This window comes from Phycomyces blakesleeanus (assembly GCF_001638985.1).
Source record: "Phycomyces blakesleeanus NRRL 1555(-) unplaced genomic scaffold PHYBLscaffold_41, whole genome shotgun sequence".
Lineage (NCBI taxonomy): Eukaryota > Fungi > Mucoromycota > Mucoromycetes > Mucorales > Phycomycetaceae > Phycomyces > Phycomyces blakesleeanus.
The window spans coordinates 277,808-299,341 of NW_017265190.1; the positions used below are offsets into that span (position 1 = coordinate 277,808).

The window sequence follows — 21,534 nt, forward strand, 5'->3', positions numbered from 1 at the left end:
GTAAAAGAGTATAGTTGATTACAAGATTTTACTATCGATGCGTCTATTTTTTCCCTTTAAACCATTCAGGCTATATAAAGTTTTAAGCGTTTGTATTATAATTACTGAATGGCCAATTTCTTAGGGATATGTTATCAAAAATTCTGGGTACATGAAAAATATTACTGCGAATTACATACTAATGTTTTTATTTTATTATATGTTGTTATTAAAAGCAGTACAAAAATTATTACAGTTTTGTGTTAAACACATAATTCATTATATAATTAACATTGTTTGAATCAACTATTTTTGTTACTACTGGTGGAATGTACTGTCGGATGTATAAGGTTATTCTTCTATTTTAATCTTAAAGTGAATACATGAAAATACCCAGACTTAGTTCAACTGGTTTCTTAAGATAAACTAAACCAAGCTCAATTGAGCCGAGGATCTAGAGTTGTCATTTCATACAAGCAACCACGGAGCTATCTTTGTGAGAGAGCATGCATAACACTACACGGAATTATTGCCGCCGTATTTAACTCAGCAAATCAACTTTTAATGGAAATAAGTATTTGCAAGAATATATAGCATATTTTGACAATAATTAATAAGAAAGTTATACTAAACTCTTAACTGATGCCATTAGTTTTTCTAGCAGAGTTTTACTCAGGCTGGTCAATTGAATACATGATGTTAATATAAGCGATACAGTAAAAATTACATTGGTAGTAACTTTTATAGGATATAGTTAAGTGACCGTAATTGTGTTTATAAAAACTAAATATTTCTAGTAGAGAGCATTTTAACTTCGTTAACATTGAAAAGCACTCATACTATGCAATGGAAGTGGCATCTTTGGGTTTGACCAATAATGTAATTGAAATCAATGCACAGGCGATTTTGATTTCCGGCGTGGCTGATGTTTATCTGGTGTATTACCAATTTACTTGAATATATGTAAACCTTATATCTGTACGTACAGTACAGCATATGAATTTATTATACTTAAAAAGGCATATTTAATCTGGAGAAGTATAATTTAAAGGCTCAACCTCGGGAACCAAAGCCAGTGCTTTACCCTCCGCCTTGACATCTTGGCAAAATTGAACTCAGTACCATTTTTAACAAAAAAGAAACATTGATGGCCAGCTTAATGTCAAGAACTAAGGAGAGAACACTCAAAAAAATTATATAAGAAAATATGCTACTTATTGTAATATAAATATTATAAGCTGTAAGTCCTTTTTGTCTTACTAAGTGAGCATAGCCAGAATTCTTCATCATATAGTTCTATAAACAAATGTAACTATAAGACATATGTGACATTTTTCAGTCATAATTCAAACTATTATACCAAACTATTATGGAGCTCATTGAGACGTTTAAAGTGTTAACAATTAGGTAGTAAACTAATAATACCAGCTGCAAAAAGACTACTATTATTGAGATCAAGTAATAAATGATATCTAAATGTTTTTTAAGCATAGATTCAAATAGTAGGTAATAAGCCCAGCCCGAGGTTCATTAGTTATACAAATATTGCCTCATTTTTTGGGGGTTGGATTGCCATAAATGTATAGATAAAAGAAGCAATACTGATCTATAGGTGAAGAGAATATGGATCATAATTTGGCTCAAAGATCTATTTACGCTTTCTTGGCAACTTCTTTAAGAAGCTAAAGACAAAAATGAATATCACAGGCTTGTCTTTCGAGCGGCGAAAGTGTGTGGTGTTTATTTTTGACAGCTAAGATATAGAAATTAGACTTTTCAGGGACATAATATTAAAAGGCTTGATGTACCAGGCCGAGTAATATAATCTATACGATATATAAAAATAGTAGAACATATTTATTCTTCTTTAAAAAAATATAAAAGACACATTGATTTTTTTTTTCATTTTGCTCCATCATCCACCTCTTTTACCTATCATCTCAAACAATGAAGCTTTCTCTTTTTACTATTTCCGCTCTTGCATTGGCCGGTATGGTTTCCGCTGCTCCTGCAGTTGGTTGCGCTGAAAAACATATTGGTATGTTTTGTAGCTTTCTCTTGATTTCAATAAAGCTATATTCTAAATTCTCTGATTTTTCTAGCTGCTCAGGGTGAAACGTGTGTGTCCGTTGCAGCCAAATTTGACATTACCGTCAAAGAATTCCAAGGTTTTAACCTTGGACATGGAAGCGAAATCAATAACTGCAAGAGTCTTGTAGTAGGATCTTCCTATTGTGTCAAGCCTTTGTCCACTGTCTCCAAAAACAAGCGCAGCGAGAAAGAGCCTGAGCACAAGAAGCCTATCCACAAACCATCCAAGGTTGTCCCAAAGCCTATCAAGCCTACTCAAGAACCTAATGTCGAGCATCCCCAAGACAAGCGCGGCGAGAAAGAGGCTGAGCACAAGAAGCCTATCCACAAACCATCCAAGGTTGTCCCAAAGCCTATCAAGCCTACTCAAGAACCTAATGTCGAGCATCCCCAAGAAAAGCGCGGTGAGAATAGTCCTAAGAAAGAAGAGATGGCCAAGAAACAAAAGAAGACCACTAAGAAACCCGTCAAGACCACCTATAAGCCATCAAAGTCAACTAAGAAGGATCATGCTGCTACACCTAAAGGTGCTCATCATGCTACCCGCGCTGTTTCTGACTGTAAGAAGTACCATGTTGTGAAGTCTGGAGAAACCTGTAAAACAATTGCCAAGGAGAACAAAATTACCATGGCCCAGTTCAAGCAGTTTAACTCGGGGCTCTCTCAGGCCATCGATAGTGAATGCCAGAAGCTTGTTGTCGGGCAGAGTTATTGTATCTCTTACTAGCTTATTAGTTTTCGATGATTAGTTTTGGGCTGTATTTACAGTCAAGATTTCTTTTTCTGTATATCCGTATACTTTCTGATTTTTTTATGAAAATAAAATTGTAGCCTTTCAGACACACACACAGCTCTTAAACAGTAACGTTATATAATCAGCATCACTCATAATAGAAACCAAATTTCCTTGCTCTATCCATAAGATCATATATATATTGCAATATGTATATTATATTTAAACAGCTAATTTTCTGCTGGCTATATAGTTAAACCTGGTATTATTCGCCATCTAAATAAACTTTTGGACAAGAATTGAAATAAGACAGACATCATTTATAGTATATATAATATTTATTTTCAAATTGTTGTTCAATTTAATAACTTTATGAGCTAAGGATAAGAGTACTTGATTAAGAGTCTGTTAAGAATAGCGCTATATTATTTTTATTCTATTTATTCTTTATCTGGATTAAAAAAAATACTTTAATTACTTTTGTTAAATGCACTAATAATAATTCAAAATTTTCAATAGCAAAGTAAACTAACTTTTGAAAGAGTGTACTAGATGCACGGTAGTAAGGCTTCCATATATACTCTATTATGTAAAAGCTGTATTGGACTTTATATATTTAGCTGTACACTAAAGTATCCTGGTTGTCGGTAGTTACTCTGTTTAATAGAATTTCACTTGAAAAGTAAGAGTATTATTTACAGGGATGCTTTATGTGCCTTATGTATTAGCTTTGTATTGATAAAGAGTACTAAAAACGTGGCTATATAAACATTCAAGGCTTAATTTTAAAATAATATATATACAGCTAGTACAGACACACACACGGATATATTATCTGCTGAAACTTGGACTTGGGTTTCTTAAGTAAAACATCTTTTTATTCTTCTTTAAGCTTATAACAAGTAGTATTTATTAATCCACAAGATAGTATTTTAATATACACGTTAATTATAGAATCCACTCTTAATGGGCAACGCAGTAACGCTTTCCAGAAACGAGTTTGGTGCAAGGGATAGCGCTATCCTTGCTGTCCTTTTTGTTCAACTCGGTAAACTGAGCCTCAGGAATGCTGTACTGCTTAGCAATGGTCTCGCAGGTGTCACCAGCCTTGACAACGTGATACTTCTTGCACTCGGCAATAGCACGAGCGGCAATGTGGGAGGCACCGTTGGTGTTTACAGTCGACTGCTTAGCCTCGTTCTCAGAAGACTTTGAAATGGTCTCCTTGTTCTTGTCATCATTAGACTTTTTGTCACCGTCAGATTTCTTTGGAGTAGACTTGTTGGGGGAATCAACCTTGGGAGAAGTGGCCTTGGTGCAGTAAGACTTTCCAGGAATAAGATTCTTGCAGTCCTTTCCGTTGCTACCGAGACCAGAGTTCAATGTCTGGAGCTGCTTGACGGTGATGTGATACTTAGACGAAAATACAGCGCATGATTGGCCCTTGGAAGCTGAAGAAAAAGAAGAAAGAGAAAAAGAAGAAATTAACAACAGCAAAGAATTCAATTGAAAGTATAATATTGCTATAGCACTAAATAATAATGACATACCAGCATGTTTTTCAGCACAAGAGACATCAGCACCAGCAGAAACAACAGCGGACAAGGCAAGGGTAGCAAGAGCAAAGAGAGAGAACTTCATTGTTAAAGTTAAATGAACGAAAGAGATGTGTGAATAAAAGGAATCAGACAACTAAAGCCACTTTTTATAGTTTCTTTTCCTTTCCTTTTTTGATGTACACGTTTCTTGATCTTTTTAAATTATCAATTAATAGACCATCTTGACTCGTACATCCTAAAACAATATATGATCTGATACATTTATGTATTAAAAGTGCTTGTCAACTCTATGCAACGTACTGTTCGGCGCTCAAAGTAAATATATATATATATATGTGTGTGTGTGATAAAAAATAGGTATTTTTTTTATATTTGTCGATTACAGGTGCCAAGAGTGCTGAATTAGAATGGTTGATGACAACCCGAGGGTTCTATTTTTTTTTATTTCTCAATCAACCAACCATCACTTATTATTTGATAGATGTGAAGATTTTTGTAACAAGAGCGCGGTGCAAGTACCTGCTGTATTAAAAGCTACACGGTAAATATGTTGATTTTCATTTTTCAAGGCTTCATTTTGTGAATAGCAACACTCTAATATACAGCCTTTACTTTCAAAAATAGATAATACAATACTTGCTGGAAAGCGTCTCTAAAATATAATACTATCTTTGTTACATAAGTTAGATATTCATCTTAACTCACAAATATCGATAAAAGTTGGATTAAATTTGATACATATAAAGGTTTTAATATCCTCACATGAATATTGTGTTAAATTACTAGTAAATGTAAAAGACGTCTGTATAAACACCATAACCGTATCATAAAAAGTTGGTTTAGAATTACTTATATTAGCATTGTCATGTATTAGCGTCTGTTGTGATAGAAATATTGATATATTTCTGTTTTTATTTTGGAGGTAGAGAGGTTTTAAGAAAACGAATATGTAAAAGCTTGAGAATCCAGCAGTATATATTAGCTCCAGTACTTTGAAAAAAAAAATCCGGGTAATATTGTAGATATACAGCTCTAAGTAGTCATCTACAAATGCTATCATGGGTTCTCAGTTGGTTTACTTGTTTTACCAAGCAGCACTTTACATGCATTTATTACTAGTAAAACATTTAACAGCTCAAAGAATAAAAACGCATTTAAAAACGGTTTTAATATAAGCCGAATCTTTGAATACTACACCAGTATCATACCGTTGTAATTCAGTATATGGTACTCTAACTAATTTCTCTCTTTAACACTTTGTTAATGTCTCTGTGCTCTTTAGATTTTTTTCTTTAAAAAAATGAATGGATAGATAACTAGCTGACAAGCAGTTGATTGTTTGTATAAAATAACTATACTTTTATTATCTATAATATGATTCCAACCTTAGTATTATATATAATGCATTTACAGTATAATTTATTACTTATATTCCTTTTTCTTTGCTTAAAATTCCTCTTAAAAATTGATATCTCTAATGGATACTTTAGAGCAATATATTTATATATATCGGCATTCGATACTTGTGTGTATGTGTGTGTGGGTGGGTGGGTGAGAATAATGGGACCCGAGGTACATCTTTTCGAGGAGATATACGATACATGTATTTATAGAACAACACCCACCTTTAACACAGTCTTACAGAAAGGGGTTGTAATATCTGTTATTTATTATGTATATATATATTAATAGCATATTCAACATTAATGAATTTGCTTACTGAAAAGTCTGCTCTGACTAATTTGATATGGTTACATTGTATTCCAGCTTTTGGAAGGTTCTTTGATACTGTCTAAGGGACAGATGTATGTTCAAATTTACAGCTCAAATATAAACTGTATCTTTTGATTGCAATAAATGACACAGTACATATAAGCAAGCTAACTTTGACTACCATTCAATATAACAAAACGAATATGTAAATGTCATGAATTGAAGGAAATATAATTGAACCCCAATGAAGTTTAAGTCTGGGTAACATTTAAATCAATTCACACCAGATTTAAACTTCAGATATGGCTGGTGCTCTATCCATGGCACTGTCATCAATTTTAAGTTTATTCTCCAAAACTAAAACCAAAACCAGAAACTTAATTTTTTTTTTTGGTTGCACGGTAATAAAGAACCGTTCTGTACAACCCCCCTTCCTCCCCAATAAAGAAAATTGCTACTCTGAGCCAAAATAGTGGCACTTGATCTACCTCGGCTATACATGGCCTATCATTTTCAGCTTAGATCATTACCCATCTTGGCAAAATATTAGTCTGTCAATTATTATTATTATTATTATTATTAGTATCATTTTACTTAACATGAAAATATACACTTACAAATGTCAGATCCAGATCCGGGTGTAGAAAGTCTACTCTGTGTAAAGCTATGTGTTCGTACGGTGTGGTTGGGAATCAAAACGAAAATCAATAATCGTGTGTGGCCGACTAAATCTTTTAAACTTTCAAATTGACTGACTTTAATATGTAAAAAAAAAAAGAGAGAAAGAGGGGGGACAGTTTTTACGCAGAGTGCATTCTTTTAAGAAAAATCATACACTAAGCTACTATTCGATAGCTTTATTATTAAAAAAATTCTTGTCTACAATACCGGGATCAAGGTATATATCCCATAGTAGCTGGTTTGAACCATGGGGAATAAATAATAATAATAATAATAATTAGCTTGTTTGTTCTTTTGTTTTTTATGCACAAATGTTAATATTGGAATATGAAGGCTTTTTATTATAAGTTTATTCGGTATACTATGGCTAATACTTAGACAGGTCTATACTTACATATTATACTATAAATAGTATATACTAGTATCCAAATTTGATGTTTAATCCACTCCACTCACAAATTAACACAAAAAACCACTGGTTGGAGTATTTAGCTTATCTGCTGGAATACAGCCTTAGGATCTACCGCGGATATTGCTTAAAAGGTATATATACATATATGTTAGAGTGGCATTTTACTAGTAGCAGTAGCAACAAAAGATCCCTCGGCTTGTCATTGACTGTACTACTTTGATGTTCTTGGCTGCATCTGCAGGCGGTTAAAGAAACCTAATATTTACTTAAATATATATCTATTGTATTTAAACTGCGTACGAATTATGCAAGTTTTTTTTTTATTCTAAAAGAAAAAGACGATTATCAAAAACATGTCAAACAGGTGTAAGATGTAAGTAAGCTTTATTAGATGTATGAAGTATATGAGCTAGATTGCTGATAACACAAAGGGTGTTAGGACACGAGTAAAAGGCATGTCACGAAAAGGTATATAAGAGAAAGTTCCTATGTCCAATTTTATTTAATCAATCATCTCTTCCCACTCATTCAATTCAACTACAACAATGAAGTTCACTCTCTTTACTCTCTCAACCCTTGCCTTAACCTCCATGGTCTCTGCTGCTCCTGCCAATACCTGTGTTGAGTCTCATGTTGGTAAGTCTTATATATAGCTGACCTTGATAGATTATACTAAATAAAAGCAAAGCAAAAAACAAATTATTCATATTCTCATCCCTATTACATGTTATTTTTTAAGCCTCCAAGGGTCAGACATGCTCTACCTTTTCTTCCAAGTACCACATTACGGTCAAGCAACTCCAGACATTGAACTCGGGACTTGGCAACAACGGAAAGAACTGCACGAAGCTTGTTCCTGGAAAGACTTACTGCACCAAGGCAACTGTTCCTAAGAAATCTGGCAGTAACCAGGAGTCTGGCGATAATCAAAAATCCCAGGGTTCCAGCAAAGACGGCAACAACAACTCCCGCAGTTCTAGTAGCAATGATCAGACTGTTGCAAAGTCTGGTGAGACTACTCAGTCTTCCACTGCTACCACCAACGATGCCTCTCACCTTGCTGCCCGTGCTATTATCGAGTGCAAGAAGTTCCATGTTGTTAAGACTGGCGACACATGCAAGTCTATTGCTAAGGACAACCACATTCCTGAGGTTCAGCTCACCCAATTGAGCAAGGAAAAGAGTCAGTTTACTCCCAAGGACCATGACACTACCCCCAAAAACATCACAACTGTCACCCCTCCTCCCTGCAACAAACTCGTTGTCGGCAAGCGTTACTGCATCGCTTATTAAGCTACAGCCTTTATGTTTTCCCAATATACTTGGTTACATGATCAATCTTCCTCTTGTTTATTAAATATTATTTCTTATAGTTTTTCTTTAAAAAATAAATAAATAAATAAACAACGATGAAGCTTTTAAACCATCAAGTTTCCCTTCTCTTCTTTCTTTTTAAATTTTTTGCTAGTGTCCAATCATTGTAAAATGCTTTTAATATTTTATTCAGAATCAAAAGGTATTAGTATTAATCCACAGATTCTTTTTTAAAGAGAAATGAGGTATGTCCCCATATAACCTTGAGATAAATTATTCAAATATAATGCTTGACTGCCTACTCTGACCAAATTCGCATATATATATGTAAAGAAAATTTGTATTAAAAAGTGTGTGAAATAAATTAGGTTCACTACTCAAAACTATTAGTTTCATGAAAAATGGTATTTAACCCAATAACGATTTAAATGGCAGGGTTTTATTTTTTATTTTATATCCCGCTTGGTTTATATAAAACAAATTAAATACGCGTTTTTCTAGGAGAAAATCATTATTACTTTTCTTTAAAATATCAAACAGAAGAACAGAGAGACAGAGAGACAAATTATGTACGAGTACAAGACTTTAATACATGCGCAAGCAATAAAAGTGCAGCTTTAACAATAATAGACGTTTGTTACAACTTTTTCTTCATCAATAAAAACGTTTAGACGGTTGGGGTTAAAGTCTCTAGTCATGATGCTTCCGGGAGCGAGCAGTCTGTAAGGCTTCGGGAGTTCTAATTCATTAAAGGTCTAGAGTAGATGAAAGAAAAAATATATAGTTGTATTATTTAATTAAATATACATTGTCACCATCTTGGTTTTACCTCACTGCTTGAGAGGGTTGTTTCTTCGTCCTCGCCAAGGATAGTTTTTCCGATCAAGCGCTCCTTCCATTCATCGGCATTGTTTGGCTGCATATTTGTGAAGAGTGTAAAGAAAAAAAAATGAAAGAAGACGTAGCGAATAAAGCACAAGTCAAGCTTTTTTTTTTCTTTATTTCTATTTATTTCTTTTATAATAATTCTGAAGGCAACACAAACACCGTGAATGTCGGAAATCTTTCAAGATCCGGTCATCAACGAATGTTAAGAATCTTAGTCATACCATGGAACCGTTGAGACTCTAAACCCCTTTGTTTACTCAAATCCATGCCCACAAGATGTTTATTTATTTATTTCTTTATGAACATTATATACAGATCACACACCACAGTTACAGCTGCAGTTAAAGTCACAGTTACAGTTGAAACAGCATTAGAGTAATAAAAAAAAACATTCACATATAAAGTGCTGATATAAAACAATAAGATTTGATTATCAATCCCTGTTTGAGCAGAGTACCTTGCTGTATCCTCCAATTATATCTATGAAACAAACACTACCCAATATCAAGTATTGACAGTAGATAATCATGCTTTAATCAAGAGTTTGTAATATAAAACCAGATCCCTCAGTAGAATCATTATGCCTTTGAATATGCTACTTAATTTATAATATTCTTTTGTTGCTTTATGTTACGTACATGTTTAAAAGTGTGTCTATTAAACATATTATGAACTATTTGTGGACATACTTAAACACAAGACTAGTCCTTAATTTACCAATGTTATGTGTGTATTGAAAGTAACTTTTACAATTCATAATTCAAAAAGGAATCCTGACATTCACTCAAGACAACAATAAAATGTCTTTTGAAAATACATCGTCTTGCTACTAAATAAAGTAATAAAGCGCAGTAAAAAGAATCTAGAGGTATACGCCAAGGAAGCTCTAGTTTATTTTTGAAATATATATATGTGTATAACAAAGTTAAACAAACCCCCAATCCTTCATTAGAAACATACCACCTTTTAGAGCGGTGCATATAGACGTCAAACCAAGTCACATCCACTTTGCCTAAACAGAGAACCACGCGGGTGAGCCCTAATCTACGATTCTTATACATTCCTCATTCTGCTCTCCTCCATGAAAGCGACTACGTGGAACGAGTATGTGTTCCAGAGGAACATAATTACCATAGGTGTCATTGTTGCGGCAAATTGGCTGTTGTCTTCTGTGAACATTCCTTTAATCCAATCTATCTTGCAATCGAAATTCGTTTGCTTTGCTGGTATGATTCATCGCGTTCAATATACAACAAGTCAACCTCTTGATCTAATGCCTTATACCTAGAGGGACTCTTACTACTAATTTCCGGCTACAATGTTTGGCGCAGCACTCGTCACATAGGAAACCCTTATTTGACAAATGCTAAAATTCCAGTTCAAAGTGACAACAAGTCGGGTATGATAGAAAAGAAGAAAGCAAAAAAAAGAAACATTTATTATCAAATATATCTGCTTTAAAAAACAAACAAACAGACAAACAAACGACAAAAATATAAGCTTATAACGTCCTTCATTGACATGTTAATCTCTTGTGACAGGTGCTGGGCCCTTGACTAATTCTATCATTCACTTCATGCATTCCGTTATTTCAAAATTTATTTTCTTCACCACTGGACAAAACATTGGCAACGAACCTTTGGTTCAAGTGTTCGCTCGATTCTGCTACAATATCGCAAGCTTCTTCAGACCTTCTATGAAAGTTCGACGTGATGAGTTCAAAGCAGCTCAACCACAAAAGAAACCGATTATTATCCCAGTATTTTCAGGTAGGCATATACAGATAAATTCGCCTTTAAATATGGAGAATCTGGATATCAAATGAAAAGAGGGAAAAAAAAGGCAGTGGTAGGCTTAATTCCGGTACCTGTTTCCGTAGGTGATTCCATGAGCTTGTCTTCTACTACTCCTGCAGAAAATACCAAAACCAGCCAATCATCATTCCCTACACCATATAGTCAGGAGAAAACAGAACCAAAGCGTCTAGTCTTAAACAACTCTATCTCTGAGTTCCTCAAAGAAACTGAAGAACTGTGCAAAGTTCCATGGTCACCCAACCCTAAAAAAATTATTGATTATGTACCTTGTTTACCTCCCCCTCCAAAGCCCGTTGTTCGTCAGGACAGAGCTTTGTGGCAGTTTAACCCTACACCAAATGTAATCGAGCGTTTCCGTGAGGCACAGGTATGATTTTGTAGTATAATTCATATTGACAAGTACTAACTTGCACATATTGGTAGTACGAGGACTTTCAAAACAACTGGAATCGATTCAATGATCATTATGCTAGACGCTACTATGAGAGACTTTTTACTGTAAGTTAGGAATGGGGTTTTTAAAAGAATAACATTCATACACATACATACATATTCTTACTCTGTGTACGGAAAATTATATAGTGGCTGAGCACAAAGATCATAGTTCCATTGAATAATTCTATAAAGAAAGTTAATGCACACCTTGCCGAAATTAATACTGATTTATCTAAATGCACTCCTCAATTGATGGCAATTTTAATGCTACACCCCTCTGTAGCCTCGGTAACTAAATATTTAAACATACACATACATACAGATATATATATATAACATATAATAATGGGGTGAGTTTGGCATTTAACTAATGCCTTGTCTTTAGGATCATGAATCCCTTCCTTTGGGACTAGTTCAGTCTATGATTAACCTCCCAGGATTTCAAACAGATGAAGGAAGAAAACACGTTATTGACCGCGTAATAGGTAAATGATTCGGCTTGTCAATCAAAACACTTATAATTTTGATTTAGACCTCGCAAACAGCAAGCGCATGGCTGCATTCCGTTACTTTGACAAGGGTCCTATGCCCACAGACTCTGAAGTAAGAAAATAAATCTTGTGCCTTATTAAACAAAACATAATAACAATGTGTTTTCTTCTGGAAACAAGATTCTGTATCATGTATTCAAGCAATACCTCGACTATGCAATGCCACAAGTGATTCCTCCATTAATCGATGTAATTTATAATAATCAAATGTCTATTATCATATTTTTTAATTAATGAATACTTAAACTTATATAGTTCCCTATCAATGATGATGTGGTCAAGTTCCTTTTGGTATTCTTTTATGTAACTCCAGAGTAAGTATATATATATATATATATTATGAATTTTTATCGTATTAAAAAACTTGGTCGACTAATTACATTTATTAGGCTTAAACGTGATATCTTTCATTTGTAAATAAATAAATAAATAAAACTATCCTCGCTTTTGTCGAAAGGATCAGAATAAGGATTTGCACGACTCTTTTCTTTTTTTTAAAAAAATGTATATATATCAGCCGTGACGGCGACAAGATAGCAATAGTAAAGAGGTTGGGATGTTGGGCTGGTTGCCAAAATTTTGAGAATAAAATAAAATAAAATACTTGTTGATTTTTACAAGCTTAAATTTGCAGTATGGATCCTAATCTTAATGTACCTAAGCCCAATGAGATCGTGGAGGAAAATACGCTAAAGCGTAATCGAGATGTCTCGCAAGATTCTACTGAAAATGAGTGTAATAATAACGAACAAGTACCTAAGAAGAGAAACAAAAAGGAAAAGGAAAAGAAAGCCTCAAATACGATTCCAATTCTACGTGGACGATTCAAGCAGCGATGGCTGACCAAGCATTCAAGTCTCATCAAACGATCTGATTCTGCAAGCGGACTAATGGTCTCTTGTGGTGTGAATGCTGAGACACGTGCACTTGTAAGGCGTGGACGAGACCTGAGAATATTCTGTCTCTAAAAAAAAGTATATATAAAAATACATATATGTATACTGATGAATCGAGATAGGGACAAGTTCAAACCTGTCTAGACAAATACGTCTATGAATTGTTCCCGGATCACGCGTTGACCTGGGAGCGGTTTGATGGAAACCTGGATATTGAAGATAGCGGAGAGTCAGAAGATGAACGGCGTGCGGCAGTAGAGAAACAACACAAGGAAAAACGGTTCCAGGCTGTTGACGCTGCATGTGGTGGATTAGTATTTTATCGATTCCGTATCAATGTAAAGCCCACTGTGTTCCTAACCAAACTGATCGGTGAGATTAGAACCTTATTTATTATTACTATTATTATTATTGCTTGGATACCGACCAATTTGTTGCTAAGTAACCCTTTCCCTTTTTTTTTTGTTGGTCGTTGAAAAGATCATCTGACCCACTTACCTAAGGAAGAACAAAAACAGGCACAGACCAGTTTGCGGCATTGTGCAGTAAGTTTTTCTTTGGGTAAATAATGTTTCAATGGTTTTGAATTAAGCTGTTTGTAGCGATGGATTCCATTAGACTTCATCTGTGTAGCCACTACAGAGCGAATGAGCAAGTGCTTTGAGCGTGTGGTAAAGGCTCACTTTGCGGATGGATTGGATCCCAACACTTCTGTTGCCATTGTAACCGAAATCCGGAACAATATATCGCTCAAAAAGGAAGATGTTATTCAGTTAATCGCACCCATGCTTCCTCCCCAACTAAAGTATGTATTTTTATATTTGACCTGATTTAATTTGATTTGATTTGATTTGATTTGATTTGATATGATATGATATGGATATAGTTGAATACAATATAATTGATTGCGTTTTTTTGTGCTTATTTAGGATTGACCTCAAAAACCCTACCTTGGTTGTATTTGTTACAGTGTTCAAGAGTGTTTGTGGTATGAGTGTCCTGGAAAACTACTATCAAAAAAAGAAGTTCAATTTGGTAACGTTATTGGACCAATAACTGGATATTAAAAATAAAAAAAATTAGAATATTAAAATTGATCTGCCATTTTTACAATAAACCTCCCCCTTTAAAGTGGAGTAAGGTGGAGTGGAGTTGGTGAAATAAATTAAAAAAAACGTAATTCCATCGTCAACCAGGACGGGATGAAAGGGGTGTGTTGAATATCGTTTAATCGCCGCTTGCCATGCAAAGTAGACCGATGTCATTTGCATGTCAATCAGGTGACTGTCCTGTAAGCGTAGATTGCAAAAAGGGCCTACTGGCAACTTTCACTTTTTTGTTTTTCTTCCACACTCATCTCTTAACAATGTCAGATTCCAAAGATACCAAAAAGCAGCGCTTGCTCGTCGTCTCTAACCGCTTGCCTATTACTGTCAAGAAGGATCCCGCAACAGGAGACTATGACTTTAAGATGTCCTCCGGTGGTCTTGTGGCTGCCTTGAGCGGCCTGAAGAAAGAAATGCACTTTACATGGATTGGCTGGCCAGGTAGGATTCTCTTCTCTTTATATATGATATATTGAATTCATAGAGCTAATCCTTGTTACTGTTGTTTTTTTTTCTACCTGTAAAAACAAAAACAAATAGGTCTGGATGTGCCTACAGACGAGCGCAAGGGCCTTGAGAAGCGATTATTAGAAGAGACTTCAACAATGCCAGTATTTGTAAGCAATGAACTGGCAGATCTGCATTACAACGGGTTTTCCAACAGGTAAGCTATTCAAATTAAGTTTTGGTAAATATTGAGCAAATCTATCAGTATCCTGTGGCCCCTGTTTCATTATCATCCTGGAGAGATTTCGTTCAATGAGGAGTGGTGGGAAGGATACCAGCGCGTCAATCAGCTGTTTGCCGATGCCATCGATAAGATCTTGGAAGATGGAGACCTCGTTTGGATTCAAGATTACCATCTGATGCTTTTACCTGCTATGCTGCGAAAGAAGACTACCAAGGATATTAAGATTGGATGGTTCCTGCATACACCTTTCCCTAGCAGTGAAATATATAGGTAAATAACAATTAGCAATCCCAAATCCCAAATCCCAAATCCTTACTGAATCTTTGATCCAGAATTCTCCCAGTGAGAAAAGAAATTCTGTTGGGAGTATTGGAGTGCGACCTTCTTGGGTTCCACACGTATGACTATGCCCGCCATTTCCTGTCGTCATGTACTCGCATCCTCGGACTTTCAACCATGCCAAACGGAGTAGAGTTTGAGGGCAGGTACATCCAAGTGGGTACCTTCCCTATTGGTATTGACCCTGAGAAATATACCGATGGTCTGAAGGACCCAAAAATCGTTGCTCGAATTGCTCAGCTCAAGAGCCGCTTTGGTGACTGCAAGGTTATTGTCGGTGTGGATCGTCTCGATTATATTAAGGGTGTACCCCAGAAAATGCATGCAATGGAAGTTTTCTTGAGCCAACACCCCGAGTGGGTTGGCAAAGTCGTGTTGGTCCAACTAGCTGTTCCATCACGTGAAGATGTGGAGGAGTATCAGCAGCTCAGAAGCACAATCAACGAACTGGTTGGCCGTATAAACGGTCAATATGGCACGGTTGAATTTGTACCAATTCATTTTATGCACAGATCAATTCCCTTTGATGAACTTGTTGCCTTGTACGCTGCCGCAGATGTCTGCCTTGTATCTTCTACTCGTGATGGAATGAATCTGGTTTCCTATGAATACATCTCAGCCCAACAAAACAACCATGGTGTCCTCATCCTTTCCGAATTTGCAGGTGCCGCACAGTCCCTTAATGGATCCATCATCGTCAACCCATGGAACACAGAGGAACTTGCTAATGCTATTCATGAGGCAGTCACAATGCCTGAAGATATCCGCAAGGCCAATCATCAAAAGCTATATCGCTACGTGACAAAGTACACAGCTGCTTACTGGGGTCTCAGCTTTGTCAACGAGTTACGCGTAAGTGTAGTATAGGTCATTCCGTTTTATTGCTCGGGTACTTACACTTTAAATACATAGCGTGTTTGTGAGGAATTTGGTCAGCGCATGTCTATTCCTGAGTTAGATTACACAGATGTCCTCTCCCAGGCCGCAAAGTCAACAAAAAAGAAGCTTGTTCTCCTTGACTATGATGGCACACTCACCACAACCCATAAGCTACCCGAGTTTGCTAAGCCCTCCCAAACTGTTCTCGATCATCTCAAGACACTTGCTTCCCAGCCAGACACATATGTTTACATTCTCTCCGGACGTGGGCGTCATCATCTTGACGAGTGGTTTGCTTCCACTGGTGTTGGTCTCTCTGCTGAGCACGGCTGCTTCTACAAACATCCAGCAAATATTCGTGATGAAATTAACCCTACTGAAAATAATGATGGAAAGCTCATTAAAGAAGAAGACAACAAATGGTACTGTCTGGTTGAGCAGGTAGACCCTAGCTGGAAAGAAACAATCCGACCACTGTTTCAACATTACACTGAGCGTACCCCCGGATCTTTCATCGAAGAAAAGGAAATCAACTTAACATGGCACTACCGCAATGCTGACCCTGAGTTCGGAAGTTGGCAGGCAACTGAGCTCCAGGTAAATCTTGAAAAGTTGCTCAGTCATATGGCCCTTTCTATTGTTCTCGGTAACAAGACTCTCGAGCTCCGCCCCTCCTCTATTGACAAGTCTACCGCCGTCCGCAGCATTCTCAAGGACCTTCAATTGCCTAGCCTGGACTTCATTCTTTGTATTGGAGATGGAAAGACAGATGAAGTCGTATTCTCTCTTTTGAATGAAATCCCCCATGCCATCACCAGTACTGTCGGTAAGAAGCAAACTGAGGCGCAGTATTATATCCCAACTGTCGACAAGGTGAACAAGCTGGTTGAGGATCTTGGAAAATTGTAAAGAAATGAAAATCACAAAAACTCGACAAAAAAAGCAGCGAAAACTAAATACATCAAAAAATATGAATCCCAAGCAATTAAATACATACAACATATATAATATATCATTCACATGTGCGGTTTAAAGAATTATTTTTATGAGTAGCTTCCATTAGTAGCTTTATATTATCATTATTTTTGGACTTTGATGTAAAAGTAAATATGTCAGTGAAGGTCAAATTAGAAGTTATTAAGAAAAAGTTCATTTTTACTTGCACCAAGAAAAGATAATAAGAGAGGTATAGGGAATATTGAAGTACATTCTACAACAATATTCCATTGTCGAAATCGTTTAACCTTTACTATGAAAATTCAAAAGTATATACTTACAAATACAGTAAATACATAAACTTTATTCAAAACAACTTGTATTTATTTATTTATTGGCGAGGTATATAGAAATTTATATATGTAATTGAACCAACACTACGAGAGAGAAATACGTGTCTAGGGGTATTTTCTTAATTTGCTCAGGGTTGTGTGTAGAGGTGCCTTTTGTTGAAAATCAAACCCTCCCTTCCCCCTTTAAAACGATATTTGTTTATCTAATTAGAGTTGCACTAAAAAATTACAAAGTCTTAAAGACTTTAATTTTTATGTTGATATTCACATTATCGCCCAATAAGGGTTGGTATTCTTGGTGGTTTGTTCAGAAATATAAAAACAAAAAGTTCATGATACTAGTGAGTTCCCCTTAATAAATTCCTCCCCAAAGTAATTGAGGGAGATTGTAAAATAGAAAACATAGTACTTAATCAAAATTCAACTTGAAAACAATCTTGAAAAATTTGAAAAAAAAAACTTGCAAAAAAAATCTACTGAATTCACTTTCTTTTTTACCAGTGTTAATAGATATTCAATTTATAGAATAAAGAGCATAGACTTTGAATAATAATAAATACGGATTGTTTATTTATATAAAAAAACGAATTTGGATATATTCTTCTCTGTTATTACAATAGAATAAACAGTGGCATAGGCTAAGAGTATTACATGTAATAGACATTCATATGTGTTGGGTAAAATAAATAAATAAATAATGATTCATAATATAAGAAACTAGATTGCAAAATAGGTAATATCTGAAAAAGCACCCTACAGCGATGATGATAAAAGAAAATAATCAAAAACAAAAGAATTCATACAAGTAAATAATAAAAATAAAAATAATAAGAAATAATAGGAAATATGAATAACAGGAATAATAATAATAATACTAAGGATAGGAATAAATGCACAAAGATAATTGCATTCGACAGGGAATTTCTTTTTCTTTAAGCCCATTCACCGATAAGGGACATAAGACCGGCTCCGGCATACATAGACAAGAAACACGCTGTCTTACGAGCCAAACTCTGCTCATGAAATTTGGTATTGTGGCTAATCTCGAGACTCATCAATGATACATAAGCATTGTATAGCAAGATTCCTGCTGAGAGTAAGTCTAATATAGCCTGAGAAAGGACATTGGAGTACGAGTTTGGATTGAACGAGGCATGAATTCCAACACCAATAGAAATACCAATTGGGGTCATTAATATGTAGAGACATCCCATAATGATAGGCTTTGCAAGGCTCTTGTATTTCAATTCATTAATTCGAGTACCCAAAGCAAGTCCCTCAAAGAACTATTGAAAATTGAGTAAGAGGACAATTTTCTCATTCTAATTATTATTAAGATTATAAATTACCTGATGGAATACCAATGCAATCAAAAGGGTGACAAATTCATCACGATCGGCTGTTGCGAGAGTGATACCAATAATAACTGAATGCATTATAATACCAAGTTCCAAAATAAAGGTACCAATATGGCTATATGAATCATCTTGTTCCAAGAAACCAGCAGAGTGTACATGGCCACCTCCGTTTTGAAATACCCCATCGTGAGTTCCACTAATCATTGAACCATCAGACTCTAGGTTCTTGGGTGAAATCTCATCAAAATGCGCCGCAGAATTTTCTCGAGCAGTCAAGACCTTTCTTTTGTTGATGGTGTTTAGATGCGAAATTGCACAAAGCTCAAGTAATTGGAGACCAAATGATGCAAGCATACAAAATATTCCGGCAAAAGCACCATACGAAAGCCACCCACTACTCAGACAATCGCTTCCAAAATTCTCAAAGGCATCGGGCAACATATGTACAAATGCAGTCGCTAGAATGACTCCTGTACCGACTAATATTATGTTATTAAAATCAAACAAACATATGAAAATGAGATTCTGTAGCTAAATATATTGAGCAGTAAGACTTACAAAATTTTCCAATAGTTAAAATCCAATCGCGAGCAGAACTCTCGCTATTAGGGTTGATTCGGTGCAAAGCAATTGGACCAAAAACACCTATTAGTAAATAAATAAAAATGCAAAAATAAGTCGACGTTTTAATATATACATATAACACGCCTTTCAATTACACACCAAGAGCACTGGTTCCCAGAATAATGAATATAGACCCAATTCGTAGTGGAAGATTGTAATTTTCAAGCTCGCCAGAAGCACAAGCATCAGCATCAGCATCGGCACTGGCGTCAACTGCAACTTAATTGAAAATAAGAATTGTTTTTCTGTTGTAAACATCCGTATTATAATTTTACCATCTTGTGCATATGCCAAGCTTGCCATTGCAGCAAAAGAGAAAAGGTAATATACGGGTTTTGACATGCAAATCATTAGTAAAAATTATTATTGTAGAGGAACTGAGGAAGTGTATAATTTAAAGCAATTATGTCAATTTTTCTGTATTTATACTGTGCCTTGATCTTGTTTTCAAAGTGTGCCTCGCAAAGCAAACCCTTTGGGTTACCACCCATTCAATTATTGGCCCAATCAAAACTATAAATTTCAAATTCTACAGTCACCCTAAAAAACCATCAAGGTACACCAAAGCTAGATTTATAGCCTCCAAAAGAAGAGAAAATTTCTAATGACCATCTTTGGTTCATTTATCTTGAAATAGATGTCACTTCAAACTCCAGATATTTCCGCATCAGTTTGTTACAAAGAATAATGGGTCCATTTATACTATTGTTATTATTTAATGGGTCAATAGCTACTTTGTTCAAAGAAAACTCAATGAATTAGTTATAAATATACACATGTATATGTATATAAAATATTCGTATTAAACAACTATCCATATGTTTTGATCTAGCAAGCTCTACATTCAGGACCACATTAAAAACGTGTTACTATACTTGGCGTATTTACCAAGTCGATTTGAGTGTACCAGAAATATAATCTTCTGCAGGGATCTAATACCTTTAGTTATATTATCTATTATCTATTTTATGACAGATCTCTGATTCGGAGAATGGCGCTTATGATCAGTTAAATTATCAGTGCTTCACTTATAGGCCTCACATAGCTTATCTCCAGAATCTAATGATCCGGATAATATGAAAGATCAGATCTACGAACAACATTTAGTTTCTTCAGTATAAATTTCAACTCTGCTATAATATAGCGTAATCTTGAAGCTCACAAACTAAAACTCCTCTCATATTTTATTTTATTTGATTGCTTGTATTTGACATTGTCGACTTGACACAAAGTCCTAGTACAAAAAATGTATCTCTAGGTAAAATATTACTATTTATCATCTTTTTTTTTGGATGCGAATTTGGTTTTCTTTGTAGAGTAATTTTGATCACTCTTGATGTTGATTTCACTTTCAAAATCTGTCCCTAAAGCCAGTTTGTCTAATACTCGGCTGGATTTTCCGAGTTCACTTTTTGTAATAGCTTGTAAGTCTCATTAATAACATAGGTTTATGTATGCATAATATTATATATTTAGTTAACGAGGGAATCTTACATATTCAATTGAACTCACATCAGAACTTTGTTGTAGCTAATTTCTGATTCAATAAGTACTCCTATTTTAAATATTCTTATGTGGTAAGTAAAGCCAATTTCTTATCGCTAATGCTTATAATACGTGAACTTTATTTCAGAATCTCATACTACTAAGCAAATCTTTTGTGTGTTTTTAAAAAAAACGTATTTGAACATAACATCTTCCAGCATGGTAATGCTAGGAACTTTGATAATTTTTCCTGATAAATTTCGCAGGAAATGTGGGTGGGACAAAGTTGGGTAGGAGACTAGTTGAATTCTCCTTAAAAACTTTCCGCTACCCACCTTTTCAGTATCACTCAAATAACTAGTCAAATAAAATACGCGAACTATTCTATATTTTTATTTCATATCCTAATTAACCTTGACTATAGTGTATTATACATTTATCTATTTGAACTAAAGCAAAATATTCTGAAACTGAGTATATAAAGCCGTGATTTTACTAAATGAACATATAAATGAGTAGAATGTCGAATGCTGGCTTTGTCTCATGTCTCTTCATTTTACATGGTGAATGTCTTTGGGTTCTTTCAATTACATTCATCTTCAATGAACGAAAAAATTGTATTTAATTTGTCTTGTTGTTTTGTTCTTCATGGTAATTTAATAGTATTGATTCAATGCGCTTTTTCTTTTCTCTA

The 21,534-nt window shown here is 35.0% G+C and overlaps 10 protein-coding genes across 10 annotated transcripts; 6 read left to right on the forward strand and 4 right to left on the reverse strand.

Moving 5' to 3' along the window:
- Nucleotides 1-82: 82 nt before the first annotated feature.
- Nucleotides 83-1,269, reverse strand: PHYBLDRAFT_175808 (hypothetical protein; the record flags this gene model as incomplete). Its single annotated transcript, XM_018437583.1, has 3 exons — nt 83-178; nt 820-955; nt 1,064-1,269. 3 exons carry the CDS (start codon nt 1,267-1,269, stop codon nt 83-85), a joined length of 438 nt encoding a protein of 145 aa, XP_018283885.1.
- A 657-nt stretch (nt 1,270-1,926) lies between these two features.
- PHYBLDRAFT_153103 (carbohydrate-binding module family 50 protein) lies at nt 1,927-2,797 on the forward strand (the record flags this gene model as incomplete). Its single annotated transcript, XM_018433062.1, has 2 exons — nt 1,927-2,017; nt 2,082-2,797. The coding sequence occupies 2 exons, from the start codon at nt 1,927-1,929 to the stop codon at nt 2,795-2,797; spliced, it is 807 nt and encodes a 268-aa protein (XP_018283886.1).
- A 969-nt stretch (nt 2,798-3,766) lies between these two features.
- On the reverse strand, nt 3,767-4,444 carry PHYBLDRAFT_153104 (hypothetical protein; the record flags this gene model as incomplete). The annotated part of the gene is made up of 2 exons (XM_018433063.1): nt 3,767-4,254; nt 4,354-4,444. The coding sequence occupies 2 exons, from the start codon at nt 4,442-4,444 to the stop codon at nt 3,767-3,769; spliced, it is 579 nt and encodes a 192-aa protein (XP_018283887.1).
- Nucleotides 4,445-7,713: 3,269 nt separating this feature from the next.
- Nucleotides 7,714-8,461, forward strand: PHYBLDRAFT_71631 (secreted LysM domain-containing protein; the record flags this gene model as incomplete). The annotated part of the gene is made up of 2 exons (XM_018442515.1): nt 7,714-7,804; nt 7,908-8,461. The coding sequence occupies 2 exons, from the start codon at nt 7,714-7,716 to the stop codon at nt 8,459-8,461; spliced, it is 645 nt and encodes a 214-aa protein (XP_018283888.1).
- Nucleotides 8,462-9,099: 638 nt separating this feature from the next.
- PHYBLDRAFT_119786 (hypothetical protein) lies at nt 9,100-9,404 on the reverse strand (the record flags this gene model as incomplete). Its single annotated transcript, XM_018428708.1, has 2 exons — nt 9,100-9,221; nt 9,317-9,404. 2 exons carry the CDS (start codon nt 9,402-9,404, stop codon nt 9,100-9,102), a joined length of 210 nt encoding a protein of 69 aa, XP_018283889.1.
- Nucleotides 9,405-11,608: 2,204 nt separating this feature from the next.
- On the forward strand, nt 11,609-12,636 carry PHYBLDRAFT_160753 (hypothetical protein). Its single transcript, XM_018434243.1, has 6 exons — nt 11,609-11,685; nt 11,770-12,107; nt 12,155-12,225; nt 12,294-12,362; nt 12,429-12,487; nt 12,563-12,636. Exons 2-6 carry the CDS (start codon nt 12,044-12,046, stop codon nt 12,588-12,590), a joined length of 291 nt encoding a protein of 96 aa, XP_018283890.1. The 5' UTR covers nt 11,609-11,685; nt 11,770-12,043; the 3' UTR covers nt 12,591-12,636.
- A 1,131-nt stretch (nt 12,637-13,767) lies between these two features.
- PHYBLDRAFT_103911 (hypothetical protein) lies at nt 13,768-14,113 on the forward strand (the record flags this gene model as incomplete). Its single annotated transcript, XM_018427798.1, has 2 exons — nt 13,768-13,874; nt 13,999-14,113. Coding segments are annotated over 2 exons (222 nt in total), but the record flags the coding sequence as incomplete, so codon positions are not given.
- Nucleotides 14,114-14,435: 322 nt separating this feature from the next.
- Nucleotides 14,436-16,072, forward strand: PHYBLDRAFT_119761 (glycosyltransferase family 20 protein; the record flags this gene model as incomplete). The annotated part of the gene is made up of 4 exons (XM_018428705.1): nt 14,436-14,616; nt 14,716-14,839; nt 14,888-15,136; nt 15,199-16,072. 4 exons carry the CDS (start codon nt 14,436-14,438, stop codon nt 16,070-16,072), a joined length of 1,428 nt encoding a protein of 475 aa, XP_018283892.1.
- A 72-nt stretch (nt 16,073-16,144) lies between these two features.
- PHYBLDRAFT_119756 (hypothetical protein) lies at nt 16,145-16,993 on the forward strand (the record flags this gene model as incomplete). The annotated part of the gene is made up of 2 exons (XM_018428704.1): nt 16,145-16,442; nt 16,497-16,993. The coding sequence occupies 2 exons, from the start codon at nt 16,145-16,147 to the stop codon at nt 16,991-16,993; spliced, it is 795 nt and encodes a 264-aa protein (XP_018283893.1).
- Nucleotides 16,994-18,305: 1,312 nt separating this feature from the next.
- PHYBLDRAFT_153108 (hypothetical protein) lies at nt 18,306-19,658 on the reverse strand (the record flags this gene model as incomplete). Its single annotated transcript, XM_018433064.1, has 5 exons — nt 18,306-18,659; nt 18,723-19,210; nt 19,290-19,376; nt 19,455-19,574; nt 19,631-19,658. The coding sequence occupies 5 exons, from the start codon at nt 19,656-19,658 to the stop codon at nt 18,306-18,308; spliced, it is 1,077 nt and encodes a 358-aa protein (XP_018283894.1).
- Between the last annotated feature and the right edge of the window lie 1,876 nt (nt 19,659-21,534).